The sequence below is a fragment of the Diuraphis noxia genome, unplaced genomic scaffold (assembly GCF_037042655.1).
Source record: "Diuraphis noxia isolate RWA-SAM2 unplaced genomic scaffold, SU_Dnox_SAM2 contig0003, whole genome shotgun sequence".
Taxonomy (NCBI): domain Eukaryota; kingdom Metazoa; phylum Arthropoda; class Insecta; order Hemiptera; family Aphididae; genus Diuraphis; species Diuraphis noxia.
The window spans coordinates 18,726,853-18,741,534 of NW_028301713.1; the positions used below are offsets into that span (position 1 = coordinate 18,726,853).

General features: G+C 43.4%; 3 protein-coding genes across 3 annotated transcripts; all 3 read left to right on the forward strand.

Annotated features, from left to right (window-relative positions):
- The first annotated feature begins 83 nt into the window (after positions 1-83).
- LOC149056915 (uncharacterized) lies at positions 84-6,760 on the forward strand. The gene is made up of 2 exons (XM_089223569.1): positions 84-230; positions 6,137-6,760. Exon 2 carries the CDS (start codon positions 6,137-6,139, stop codon positions 6,758-6,760), a length of 624 nt encoding a protein of 207 aa, XP_089079695.1. The 5' UTR covers positions 84-230.
- A 6,018-nt stretch (positions 6,761-12,778) lies between these two features.
- Positions 12,779-13,516, forward strand: LOC149056916 (uncharacterized). Its single transcript, XM_089223227.1, has one exon. It carries the CDS (start codon positions 12,779-12,781, stop codon positions 13,514-13,516), a length of 738 nt encoding a protein of 245 aa, XP_089079353.1.
- Positions 13,517-13,675: 159 nt separating this feature from the next.
- LOC149056917 (uncharacterized) lies at positions 13,676-14,668 on the forward strand. The gene has a single exon (XM_089223229.1). It carries the CDS (start codon positions 13,676-13,678, stop codon positions 14,666-14,668), a length of 993 nt encoding a protein of 330 aa, XP_089079355.1.
- The last annotated feature ends 14 nt before the right edge of the window (positions 14,669-14,682 follow it).

Consider the following 14,682-nt stretch of genomic DNA (forward strand, 5'->3'; position numbering starts at 1 on the left):
CGGTCTGGCCGCCGCCTGCGGCACGGCCGCCGCCCCGGCCAGCGGCGGTGACGGCAGCTTTTAGCTTTAGCCGGACCGCCGTCAACGTCGTACGCAGTGACAATCGTAATATATATATATAAATATTCGGATAATAAACGTGTGTGTCTAAATAATACGTTGTAGTATTTATTTATTTAAGATCCAAACCGTTCCTACACCTACATTGGCGCAGTCGAGTAAGGAGTAAGGTAAGTGCTAATTTTAATAAAAATAATTTTACGTAAATTAAAGTAAATTAGCACATATCAGGTTAAAAGAACCTACAATAGGTGTCCTGATCATACCGGTTCCTAATATTTTTATTCATTTTTTTTTTTTATTATTAATAAAATATTAAGGGCTTGTCCAATCTAAGGTGGTAAATTGTAGCAAAATTTGCATAATTTAGCGTAATTCCTACAGTGCTAAACTTGGTTTAGGCTATTTATAGATTGGAAAGTACATATCTCTACCAGCGATAGCCCGAGTTACGTAATATCGTATCCATCGTAATTTAATTAGATAGATAATAGCAATTAAATTTAATCTGCACAATGGGTACTAAATGCATTAGTGAGTTAAATATTGTCGATATTAACAGGGAATTATTGAAACGTGGTATTGAGACCGGGGGGTCCAAGGCCGATAAACTCTTGGCTTTAGAAGAGTATATTCGGACCAAGGAAAGCATTGACCCAAGATCAGTACGGTTTGGGGAAACTGACGAGACGTCAGCCCAGGTACCGGAAGGGAAAACATCGGAGGCTCAAACTGAGGAGGATGAGGTCAACTCTGAAAAGAACTTGATAAATCAGTTTATGGAGCAGATGTTAGACAGGCTGGAGGGGTTGGAAACAACGGTCGACAAGCAACAATTGACAATCGCTACTCTCAGCGAGAGCGTGGAACGCTTGGAGCGGGAGTTAGCAGAAGAAAAGCATAGGTCGACCGAGCGGGTGGAGCAAGCAAGTTGCTCATGCCGTGAAAATTCCCAACAACCATCAACCAGCCATATATCCGGAGCCAATCAGATTTGCCCGGACGAAAGTCAAAATCGTCCGGTCAAAACTCAAAGTGTGAGTTTTGAGAGCCGATGGGCGAACATACGGAGCAGATTGACCGGGGAAAACCCGAGAAATCGGAGTTCTTCCGGAGTTTCCGGTAACCGGTCCGGAGTGTCCGGTGAAATGTCCGGAGTCTTCGGTAATCTGTCCGGAGTGTCCGGTGAAGTGTCCGGCGGAAGTCATGAGGAAGCGTTACGGAGTAGTTTTTCCGGAGTAAAACGCGTGCATTTCCCGGACAGCCTGCTCATCCCTCAAAATGAGCTAAATATGGCCCGTGCGTCGATACCAGAGTTTGCCGGTAAGAGGGAGGAAGACCCAGTGCGGTTTTTGCTCCAGGCCGAGGCAATACTTGAAGAAACTGGTATCCACAAGTCTAGATGGGTGACCGTTTTGGCCCCTCAGCTGAAGGCACAGGCAGGAACATGGAGGGGAACCATGAGAGCGTTGGACTTACCATGGCAAGAGTTCAGGTCTGAACTATTGGAAAAGTTCAACGGGGACGAGTTGCAGTCGAGTCTGCAATCAGAATTGTTGAGCACCGCTCAGACCAAGACCGAAACACTGGGGGAGTATGTCCTACACAAGTACCAGTTGTATCGGAGGTTAAGCCTTGGTCTGACAGAAGAAGCGGTGGTAATGACAGTGATTGGACTCATGCGTGATGAATTTAGAATTCATGCACGTATACAGCGACTGAAATCGTTCAGCGAATTACGAGCGCTTGCCCATGTTCTGGATGGTAGCAAGGCCGTAATATCGGATAAGGCGGGAGTGAGCACCAACGTACCACCAAAGTTAAAATGGTTGGATAAACGAAAAGCTGAGAGTGCTGAGAAATCCCAGGTGCCGAATCCGAAGCAACGACTATCTTCGGGAGCAGGATGCAGGGTATGTGGTAGTCATGACCACTGGCAAGCTGCATGTCCAAAAAGAAAGTCGGAGTCGGGAAACGCCAAAACGACCGGCGGGACCGCCGGGTCCCGGCCGGCCAGGAAGTAACCGGCGGAAAAGTCACGAGTCGTCCGAAGAGTGGTAAGCAACGAAGTTCAACTCGGGCAGTGAGTAACGTTCCGATACAGGAACCACAAATTACAAGAACTGACCCGAAAAAACGGAACTTCGGAGCAATACGGACCGGAGACTCGGGAAATGGCCCGAAGAAGTCGGACCAAAAGAGTTCTGAACCGGTAAAATCCGGTAAGAACGGCATTCCTCCGGAGAAAAACTTTGGTCACCCGAAGATAAGCTCCGGAGTGAGGAGTTGTCCGGTGAAAACCGTCGAGCCTCCGGAGAAACACCGGAGAAAGCGCCGAAATCACCCGAGAAAACCCATTGAAAACGACGTTCCGGTAAAGGAACCACAGTTCGCGACAATGGACCGGGAAAATGATTCGGTGATGGAAACGGGTTCCGACCACCTGGACAACAGGTCGGGAAAATCTTTAAGAGTCGAAAGTGTTCCGGACAAAAGTGAAAATCCCACCGAGGTGAGTGATGTTTCCAATAAAAATGTCGCGGACAGCATTTCAAGTGATGCGGAACAAGATGAGTTAACACAGGAGTTGTTAATTTGTCCGGTCACAGCCGAAGATTTTTCCGAGGAGTTTATTCCTTATCCACGGGAAAAGTGCAAGAGGAGAGACTCAGATACGGACTCAAAGTTCGAGTTGAGAGAACGCTTTTCGGATCTGCGGACCGGAGTGTTAGAGTCTCCATCCATTGCAACGGTGTCAACGGGGAAAACTACAGTAGCGGATATTCCGTTACCGGCCATAGAACTAGAGTTTGCACTCGGGGCAGTAGTAGCGCTACTGGACTCCCAGGCGGCGAGGACATACGTCAAACCGTGGGTGGCAAAGAAGTTTGGCCGGAGTTTTACCGAAGAACCGGAGACTGTCCGGATGGCGGACGGTCGGACCCAAGAAATTACGGAGTTTTCCGAATTTCGGGCCCAGATAGTGGATCTGGAGGTAAGCTTCAGGGCAGCAGTGTTAGACGATCTCATCGGAGATGTCTTCCTGGGCCATGATTTCCTCGTGGAGCAACAAGTCGCTTGGGACTATAGCGGTTGCATAATCCACCTGGGGAAAGAAAGACGTGTTTCCGTGAGTTGGAGAAATCCAGTAACTCCGGTCACCGTAGGAGTGGACCTAACAACCACAGGATTACCCGAAGGAGAGTACGGTATGCGGGTCAAAGAAGTCGTATGCCAATATCCGGAGGTTTTCTCCGGAGAAGTAGGCAGAACTCGGGTGATAGAGCACCAGATCCGTCTCAAGGATCCAAATCCGGTGGCTCTAAACGCTTACGGGTACTCCCGAGAGAAAAACGAGGTGATTGCCGAAATGGTGCGAGACATGGAAGAACAGGGTTTTGTTGAACCTAGCATCTCTCCATGGGCTGCACCGGTGGTACTCGTGAAGAAAAAGGATGGCTCACGTAGATTCTGCGTTGACTATCGCCGTCTGAACATGCAGACGGAGTCGGACGCTCACCCGATGCCGGATCTCCATGACATGGTCCGAGGAATGGGTGGAGCGAAGATTTACAGCACCATGGATTTGAAATCGGGATACTGGCAGGTGGGTCTCTCACCAGAGACACGTCCACTCACGGCGTTTAGGACCCAAAGAGGATTATTCCAGTTCAGAGTAATGCCTTTCGGACTTAAAAACGCCCCCGCCACATTCTGTCGCTTGGTAAGCGAGGTCTTCCGTGGGTTAGTTGGTAAATTTGTGTTGGTTTATTTGGATGATATTGTGGTATACTCGGAGAGTCCCGATCAACATCTAAACCACTTGCAGAGAGTCTTGGAGCGACTCCAGTCTTACGGTCTGACGTGCCAACCGAAAAAATGTACATTCGGGGTGGCACAGATCAAATTCCTAGGACACGTCGTGGACGGTGAAGGAATAGACCGGGAACCGGAGAAACTGACGGCGATTCAAGAACTACCGGTCCCAAAAAAGACAAAGGACGTGTTACGGGTATTAGGCGTTTGTGGTTGGTACAGCCAATTCGTGCCACACTACGCCGAGATCACAGCACCACTCACGAGTCTGTTTGCCAAAGGGACCAAATGGCGTTGGTCAGAAATTGAGCAAGAGGCGTTCCGGAAGTTGAAGGAGTCTTTGGTGTCCGCACCACGGCTCTTCCCTCCTCTTCCGGGTAAGCCATTCAATCTACAGACCGACGCAAGCGAAGTCGGAGTTGGTGCCGTGCTCTTCCAGCGGGGGGAGAGTGGTGATAGGAAAATCATTTCCTACGCCAGCAAAAAACTCAATCCAGCACAGGGAAGATACTCGGCAGTCGAACGTGAATGTCTAGCCATAGTTTGGGCGGTTGACAGGTTTAGGCCATATCTGGAGTCTGGTAAGTTTATGTTATTCACGGATAACGCGGCACTCCGATGGTTACAGCAAGCCCGCTGTACCAACAGCAAACTAACGCGATGGGCGCTACAACTCGGGGCTTTCGATTTTGAAATCCGGCACGTGCCTGGAGTAGAAAATGAAGCAGCCGACGCGCTATCCCGTTGTCCGGTGGGACCGAATACAGTGGACGAAGAATCGTTGGAGAACAATATCCACGATCCCCCTGTGATTCGGCCCGGAGTGTCCGAAGAAACTTCCGGAGTCTTCGGTGATCTGTCCGGCGTGTCCGGAGGATCCGGTGTGGGTGCAACCCAGTGTGGAGCGATCCAGCCGAAGAGGGATGACGAAAACGTCACATGGCAAGTTGTCCGAGAGTGGCAACAAAATGACCCGAACATACGGGAGATAGTTGGTAAACTCTCCGGAGACGGTGCAAGGTTCGGTCGTCTTCGGAAGTTGTACATCATCCGGGACAAGGTGTTGCACCGCCACCCACGATCCATCGCGCATGGAGAAGAGGGGGTGGTTGTTCCGGTGGACAAGGCCCAGATTCTGCTACAAAGGTTTCACGACCACGATACAGCGAATCACCCAGGGTGGAAAGAAACGTACCGAAGCATAAAGAGTCGTTTCTTTTGGGCCGGTATGCGTGAAGCAGTGCGAAATTACGTGCGGGCATGCGACGTTTGTGCACGTGTAAAACCACTGAATCGCAAACCAGAAGATCGGATATGCACCCGAGTCCCACGGCAACCTTGGGAGGTGCTGAGCATCGATCTTATGGGTCCATACCCACGAACGCAGAGGGGTAAGACAACGATTTTGGTAGTAACTGATTGTTACAGTTGCTGGGTAGAGGCGTACCCCTTAGGAAAGGCGACGACCAAATCGATTGTGGATACATTCGAACGGGAGTTGTTCCCACGGTTCGGATACCCGAGGGCATTATTGTCAGATAATGGCCCGCAGTTCGTGTCCAAGGCAATGGGAGACGCACTAAGGAGGTGGGGAGTGGAAGGATGGACGACTCCAATATACCACCCGCGTGCCAACCCGGTAGAAAGGCAAAATCAAGAGTTGAAGAAAGGGTTTCGAACCTTACTTGTTGATAAGCCTCATCATCTGTGGGATGTCTACCTGCCACACGTGTTGTTCTCCGTAAGAAACAGGGAAAACCGAAACACCGGACAGTCACCGGCCAAAATGATGTTTGGTCGGGAGATCAAGGCCCCCGGAGATTGGCAGCTCGAGCTGGCCGAAGGATCCCGGGACGCGGGCAAAAATGGTCCGGAGTTGTCCGGAGCAGCGCGGAAACCTCCGGTAGAAATCGAAGATTCTCCGGTGGAACCAGATGATATTCCTGTAGTAGAGGGGGGGGGGACCCGGTGGTTTCCGGCCCCAAGGGCCCCAGGACCCATATACCCCCAGAATCTCCGGGAAGAAACAATCTGTCGGTAGGGGATTGGGTATACTACAAAGCGCATCCGCAGTCAAGTGCGGAGAAGCGTTTTCACGCGGGGTTCGCCCCGAAATGGTTAGGTCCGGTTAAGTTGGGTAAACCACTAGGAACTGGAGTGTTCTTGACGGAGGGTAAACACCCTACTAAGTTACATGTCTCAGCGATGAAGCGAGCTGTAGGACCGTCAGAGAACACTAACTAATCATACCTTGTTTCAGATGGCAGAACGCGCCAATAACCCGCCACCAAACCGCAACAACCGGCCATCCCGTGGCATGATTGCCACTCACGTGGAGAAGCTCCGGGCAATGGCCGCGCAGTTGTTGCGGGAAGCCAGGAGGCTCTCCGGGGATGGACCGGAGGACACGGTGAGCGGTTGGTCGGCCGAACGCGCGGCCACCGCGTCGTTCGGCCGGATACGAGCAAGCCCGACTGCATGGGCCTTGTTCGAGCGGGGTTTCGCCGAGGGACGCCGGTCCACCCGAGCGAACACCCCACAGCCCGAAGCCGCCAGGCCCAGGGCAGGACCACCCGGGCGAGTGCCACCTCGTCGAACAGCACCGGCGTACCAGCGCCACGACGTCCGGGATGGACGTGGCCGGTTCCGGCGGCCAGCGGGGCAGCCGCAAGCCGACCCGACCGACGAGCGGCCCGTGGTGCAGCCGCAAGCCCAGCAGCCCGTGGTGCAGCCGCAAGCCCAGCAGCCCGTGGTGCAGCAGCCAGCAGAGCAGCAGCTAACTCCACCAGCAGGCACCCAGGAGCAGCAGCTAGCCACGGTGGAGCGGTGGATCCAGGCCATGGAGGTGACGCCCGGGGACCCGGTAATCCTCCCCGTGGACTAGGTTGCTCGGTCGCGTCTCGTGGACTCGGGGGGGAGTATGTCGCGGTCGTTATCGCAACGACCGCGGCGTCTATATCGACGTCCGCGAGATCGCGACCGACAACCGGTCTGGCCGCCGCCTGCGGCACGGCCGCCGCCCCGGCCAGCGGCGGTGACGGCAGCTTTTAGCTTTAGCCGGACCGCCGTCAACGTCGTACGCAGTGACAATCGTAATATATATATATAAATATTCGGATAATAAACGTGTGTGTCTAAATAATACGTTGTAGTATTTATTTATTTAAGATCCAAACCGTTCCTACACCTACATTATATTCCTATAATTTTTTGTTTATTCTTAAACAAAAGTTATGAAACTTATGTATATACTTTTAATAAAATAAATAGTCTGTTAAATCAATTTAATATATAATTTTCTCCAAAATGGGTCACAATAGACTTTGAAATGGCAATTCTCAAAGCTGTAGAAGTTGTTTGAGTAGTATAAAATAGAGAATTCAATCACAAGATCCTCATCCTCCTCCTCCTCATCCTCATCTTCATCATACGCCACCACCACCACCACCACCACCTCTCCTACTCACCGCTCGCCCGTAGGTGCCGCCGTCCCACCACCACCACACCACCATATCCCCACCACCGCCACCACCACCTCTCCTACTCACCGCCCGGCCATAGGTAATTAAAAAATTATAAAATGTTCAGTTTTTATACGTAAGAATTCAAAATTTAAAACAAAGATTATCATAAATAGTTCACACCGTAACCAAAAATTCTAAAAACTATATAATCACAATTATTTTTATTAGACATTTTAATTTAAATTTGGACGAAATTACATATTAAATACAAGAATAACGATTTAAGCTATTTTGTTTTAATTTAAAAATATTATTTATTGATACATGAAATACCTAATACCTAATATACCTAACCTAATATATAAATAAATGTTATGTTAATTAATGTTAGTAGTATAAATTTATATATACAGGGTGATTCTTTTATCATTGAACACTCATTATTTAAAAAAGTATTTACTTTTTTAAAAATATTTTTTTACATAGTTTCAAGTTGTTAAAAAACCAACGTTTTTATTAAAAAATTATATTTTTAAGTATTTTTTATCCTTATCATTTTTTAAGTTTTTACTTTTTTGAATGTCAACGTTGGTTTTTTAATAACTTGAAACTATGTAAAATTATATTTTAAAAACCATTAATAATTTTTGAAATAATGAGTGTTCAATGATAAAAGAATCACCCGGTACATTTTGGTTATAAATGACTAATTTAGTAATAATTTTATAAAATATAAGGTTTCAAATTATAATTTATGTATAATTATAAGAATGTTTAATTTATTTAAAAAAAAATTACGATTACTTATTTGAACTTAATTTTGTTATTGATTGTAGCAAAAAACTAAGAGAGGAAGGAAACCATTAGTTGATTTGGATATATTGTATAACGCTCTTGAAAAGAGAAAACATGATTTATTTAACGAATCCGGTCATATGATATTTGTATCAGAAAAAGTTTGGTATGAAATTTCTAGAGAACTTGAAGGGAAACTGTCACCAACGAGCATATTCTTAACTTTCTTTCATGACCGCCACAATTTTCAAACAAAATTAAAAAACCTTATTGGCATCATTCCGGCTAATGTTTCCTTAGATCAGGTAAGTGACAAAGAAACCTCAAGCATTGAATCTCCTTCAATATCAAATGCTTCATCTGTATCTGTATCTTTAAATTCTGGAAGAAAACTGTTTAAGTTTAATTTGATTTACAATTTATTCAGGACCATTTATCCAAATACCGTGACATATAAAAGAAAAACAAAATTAAGAAATTATGAAGTATTAAAACCAAATTTGTGGGCAGATGTTATAAACGACGCGTTTTCGTCAAAACATAAACTTCCATGTAATTTTATTTACAAAAGGGCTAAGGTTTTTCCAGAATCAGGTCATACCTAGTAAACATTATATTACATTTTCTGCAAAAGTGGTGCAAATCTTTATGGTTGGAGTGATTTTAAACCAAATGAAGATGAACCATTAGAAATATCTGTATTAACGAAAAACACAATTGGACACGAAACTAAGCATACTAAAAAACGACCATTAAGAGGAGAAAAATGTAAAGCTAAAGGTAATGAATTAGAGAATGATTTAGCTTGTAATTGAAGAAGAAAAAATGTGTCAGATTTAGAATTTGAAAACGTTTCTCCTCCAAATCTATATCGAAATGATGTTTTGCGAAAAGTCAAACAAGAAGCGAGAGACAAAAAATTAGGAATCTATAATAAATGTCCAGTACAATCATTGATAGAATTAAAGCATAATTCTGTATATTCTGGTTTCATACATTTCATCGCCATCGATCCATTTATTGTTCATTATTGGACTAAACATCAGATGGCAATTTATAAGGATCTGAGCAAAACATATTGTAAGCTATCCATAGACGCGACTGGTAGTTTGATAAAAAAACTCAAAAGGTCATCTATTAATATTTTATCAAGTCATATATTTTTATATGAAGCTGTAGTAAGCTCAAGTGTTGGAAACATATCATTAGCTCAAATGCTTTCAGAGAAACAGGATACTCTAACGATTTTTTACTGGTTAGGCCAGTGGATGATGGAGGGCACACGAAATCCAAATGAAGTAGTATGTGATTATTCAAAAGCAATAATAGGCGCTGTTTGTGCCAATATTGCAATTAATAACTATTACTAGTCGTCGTTCGGTCATGTTGCCTTCATCCTACTGTGAATTCTCTCCATGTTTTTGTGTCACCTACACTGTGGTTAGTCTTGGTAATTTCTTATTTTTTTGTATTGTTGTGCAGGTGACACTGTTAGTCTTCTCAAGTAGGCAACGATTTTTCCATATTTTTGTGTGTGTTCTGTTCTTCTCTTGGCTTGCTCGTTGTTCTTGTTACTTGTTTTTTCTGCCGTTCTGTAATCCTTATACTCCGTTTGTTGCAGCCAAATAACCACGTTTTTCTTTATTCTAAAGTTGTTTTCTTGCTTTGGGTGTACATGCTCGCCGTAGTTCCTGTCTGCGTTGTTTGCTCCTGGTTAGCGTGGTTATGTTTGCGCATATGCAAATATTGTTTTTTAGTATATTGTGTTGTACGTCTTTGTGGTACGGCTAAATGGTCGCACGTGCGCGGGTTGTAGTTATTTCTTGTATATTTATTATTATATTTATTATTACGTCCCCGGCACGTGTCGCGTGGGATTAAATCCGCCATTTAACGTACCACGGGTAAGTTTATTATATTGGTCGACGGGCCTTAAAGGTTCATTTATACTACTATTATTATTATAGTCATATTATTAATTGTATTATTCCGCCAAAGAGACACATTGTATTATTCTGCCATATCGGCCTAAATTGTATTTTATATTGTATCAGTTAGCCATATAGGCTGTGTTGTTTTATTTATATTCTGTTATAATTCCATAATTATCATCATTTTTCCTTATTATACATTGCAATAAAAATTAATTGTTGTTAACGCAAGTGTTTGTTATTAAATAATATTAATATTAAATTAATGAACAGCAATCAATAGGCCGTGTTAATTGCCTATTCCCTGAGCCGTCAAAGTCGTCCCTATTAAAATTATAGAGAGCTGATAGCGAGCCATCATTGGTGACCTCGACGTGATCTAGTTGTATTATATTAAAACTTCACTTGTGTTGGTAACTGTTAATTGTTTACTATTATACTGCCTTTATGCAATAAGCAGTTACTGCTGTTATATATACTTTTAATTATTATAATATTGTTATTCAGCAATCTATCTTACCCATATTTTTTGATTTGTAAACGCACTACTCATTTTTGTTATAAGGTTTTAACAGTTAAACCTTATTTAGGTGTGCGCCATTCATGTATATTATATAAAAAATTATCAATTTTATTATCTACATTTGGCATTGATTATTAAATTCTTATTGGAAAATTACATGATACTTTGTTGATCAAGTTCCTAATTTGTGACATATTACCAGTCTAGAAAAAAAAAAAAAAAAAAAAATATTTTTATTATCAATTAGATCTCAATTATCTATTAGGCATTAATGGCGTACCGTTGTGGATTATTATATGTTAATTAGTTCCATTACTAGTGCGTAATTTATATTATTATACAATTGTAAAATCTTCACTCTTCTATCAAGATGGGAGTCAACGACGAACGACTTCCTCCCGAGTTAACAAAGATGATCAACAAAAGAGATTCCGCCAAAAGGTCTATGGACTCAATTAAAACATTCATAGACAAGTTTGACCCTGCTACTAAGTCTCTGAACCAACTTCAAACTAGACTGGACAGTCTAATGCAATACATGTCTAAATATGAATCCTGTCAAGATGATATTGAAGGTCATGCAGCAGTTACAGTTGAAATGCTAGATCACAGGACTGGTGTTGATGATTTTTTCTGTTCACTTAAGGCTGAGATTTTAGATTTAGTTGAGCGCTATTCTAAGGCTCCATTCAACACCTCAAGTACACCATCGCAGCCTATCATTCGGGATTCCATGAAACTACCGTTCATTCCTGCTCCTACCTTTGATGGTGATCTACAAAATTGGGTATCATTTCTCGACGCATTCAATGCTATGTTTCATCACAACCAAGGATTATCTGATGTACAGCGTTTACACTACTTGAAATCCTGTCTGGTCGGTCCTGCTGCGGAAGTGGTTCGTACCATTCCTACAACTGATGTAAATTATTCCACAGCCTACAATGCTTTAGTAGAAAGATATGAGAACAAATCGCTCATTATCCAGTCACATATACGTTCATTGTTCCAAACACCGCAAGTACACAAGCCTACTGCCAATGAGTTACGGCAACTGCATCACCATGTTGTATCACAGGTCAATGCTCTGAGGGCACTTGATCAGCCGGTGGAGCAGTGGGACGCATGGCTGGTAACCTTGTTGTGTTGCAGATTAGACCCAACCACCGTCGGAGAATGGCAACTATTACAGTCAACCATGAATCTCCCCAAATTTAGTGATTTAGAAAAGTTCTTATCGAATCGTGTGTCTGCCTATGAAGTTGGGGTGAAGCAGGTAACCAGTCAACCCAGTATAAACATTCGTCTATTGGTACTCGCCCAATCCAAAAAAAGGTTCTATTTACCAAGCAAACTGATAGTCCACCCTTCAAGGATAGAAAATGTTTGATGTGTTCTGAGCAGCATCGCTTATCAAGTTGTGACGTATTTAATAAAATGTCCTTGCCTGAGCGCCAAGATATAGTTTTTAAGAACAAGCTATGTTATAATTGTCTATTTCCTGGTCATCAAGTCCGTCAGTGCCGTGGCGGTAACTGCAATAAATGTGGGAAACGGCACAACACTAAATTACATAATGATGCACCATTGAATCCTCCTAATCCGGTGGATGATCCGTCATCATCGTCACAGGAACAGTCTATTGTAACATACGTCGAACAAGGCAACAAGTCCTATGTTACTAAGCATATCATATTAGCTACTGCTCTAGTTAATTTAGAAAATGCAGTTGGGCATCAAGTTCAGTGTCGTGCAATTCTAGACTCTGGTTCTCAAGTCTGCCTAATAACCAAAGAGTGTGCATCCAGACTAAAAATAAATGTTGTCAATAGCTCAATATCTATAGCTGGCATAGGGTCTATTACTGCCAAGACGGGCACTATGATTAGTACTACAATGTGTTCCAGAACAAGTGAATTTAAAGCTATTATCAACTTCCATGTCATCAATTCTATCACCAACAGATTGCCCAGTCATTGCATTAACGTAGAACCATTGAATATTCCACACACTATTAGTGATTGTTTAGCTGACCCTCATTTTAGTGAACCAGCTTCGGTTGATATTTTACTTGGAGCAGAGATATTTTTTGAGTTATTTACTGAAGAAAAACTGAAGGTTAGTCCACTGTTACTCTTCACAACACTAATCTTGGATGGATTTTCACCGGATCAATTCAAATGAGCACAATGCTATCACCTCCAAATAGTTTATTTTCAAGTAATTGCAATCAATCAGCTATAGCGTTGTTCACTCAAACCTGCTCGAATAAGTTCTCATCTGACCACAAGGCCGAAGATCACTTTAAATGTAATGTGTCTCGTGACGATTTTGGTCGATTTGTTGTAAGGTTGCCATTTGTTCAAGACCCATCAGTGTTGGGTGATTCAAGATTTATGGCTCAGCAACGATTTTATAATCTTGAGCGCAAACTGTCAAAAAACCTAACACTGGCTGCAGATTACAAAACGTTCATGAACGAATATTTTGAATTGGGACACATGGAGTTGGCTTATAAAATTGATGGTCCTACTTATTACCTTCCCCATCATTCTGTGTTTAAATCAAACAGTTTAACTACAAAAATGCGCGTTGTTTTTGATGGGTCCGCTGCCACTAAGTCCGGTCATAGTCTCAATGATATCTTGTTATGTGGACCGACTGTTCAACCTGATCTAATATCTATTATTTTAAGATTTCGTGTCCATAAAGTTTCTCTTACTGCCGATATAGCCAAAATGTACAGGCAGATACGGGTTTCGCCAGAAGATTGTGACATGCAACGAATATGTTATAGGGAGAGCCCTGCTGATCCATTGAAAGACTATAGGCTGTTAACAGTAACGTACGGTACTAGGGCCGCGTCTTTCTTAGCCACTAGGTGTTTGCTTGAGCTGAGTTACAGCGTCACCAATCATGCAACATAGCGCGCTATCCAACAAGACTTCTATGTTGATGATTTGCTGAGTGGTGGTCAAGATGAAACTGAGTGTTATGAATTATTTCAAGATCTAACAAATGAACTCAACAAGGCCAACCTACCTCTTCGAAAATGGTGTTCAAATTCAAAATTAGTAATGTCAAAAATGTCCATTCCTGAAAGTGATCCTACTTACCTGCTGTCGATTAATGAGGAAGACACTGTCAGCACGCTAGGTCTCACTTGGCAGCTCAGTAATGATTGTTTTAAGTTTGTCTTTAAGGATTTGTCAAGGCCGTTGCACATGACTAAAAGGACATTACTGTCTAACATAAATAGTGTATATGATCCGGTGGGATTCCTAACACCAGCCTTGATTCGAGGAAAGATATTCATGCAACATTTGTGGTCTTCAAAGTTAAACTGGGACACACCGCTATCCCCTGATATGCAAGCCAAATGGACAAATTTCTATCAGAGTCTCCAGTCTCTTGAACAACTATCAATTCCACGTCGAGTTCCATTTGATAATGTTACATCAGTCCAATTGCATGGCTTTTGTGATGCATCACAAAATGCCTTTTGTGCCTGTGTTTATTTCCGTTCGCTCATCACATCTCAGAGTCATCTATATTGTTCTAAATCAAGAGTAGCTCCTTTAAAGCCTACTACGATTCCACGGTTGGAAATCTGCGGGGCACTTCTATTGGCAGAGCTGATAAACATGGTTACAAGGGAACTGGAACGTATCAAAATACATTGTGACCCATCTAATGTTATATTATGGTCAGATTCATCCATTGTGATTTCCTGGATTAATACTGACAAACCGCTCAAGTCTTATGTCTCCAACAGAGTAGCACAGATATTAGACTTAACCCAGCCCTCCCAATGGCGCCATGAACCAACTACAAGTAACCCTGCAGATGTAATTACAAGAGGATGCTCCGCTGAATCACTGTTGTCAAATGAGCTCTGGTGGAACGGTCCTAAATGGTTGGCCCATTCCGAAGACTTGTGGCCATCCAATTATGCCACCCTTACAGATTTACCCGAAGTCAAAATCATACGTCCTGTCTTATTAGGAATTCAACCAGTAGAGTGCCAATTCGAGGAGAGGTACTCTTCTTGGTCCAGAATGAACCGTATCGCTGCATAGATTCTGAGGTTTTG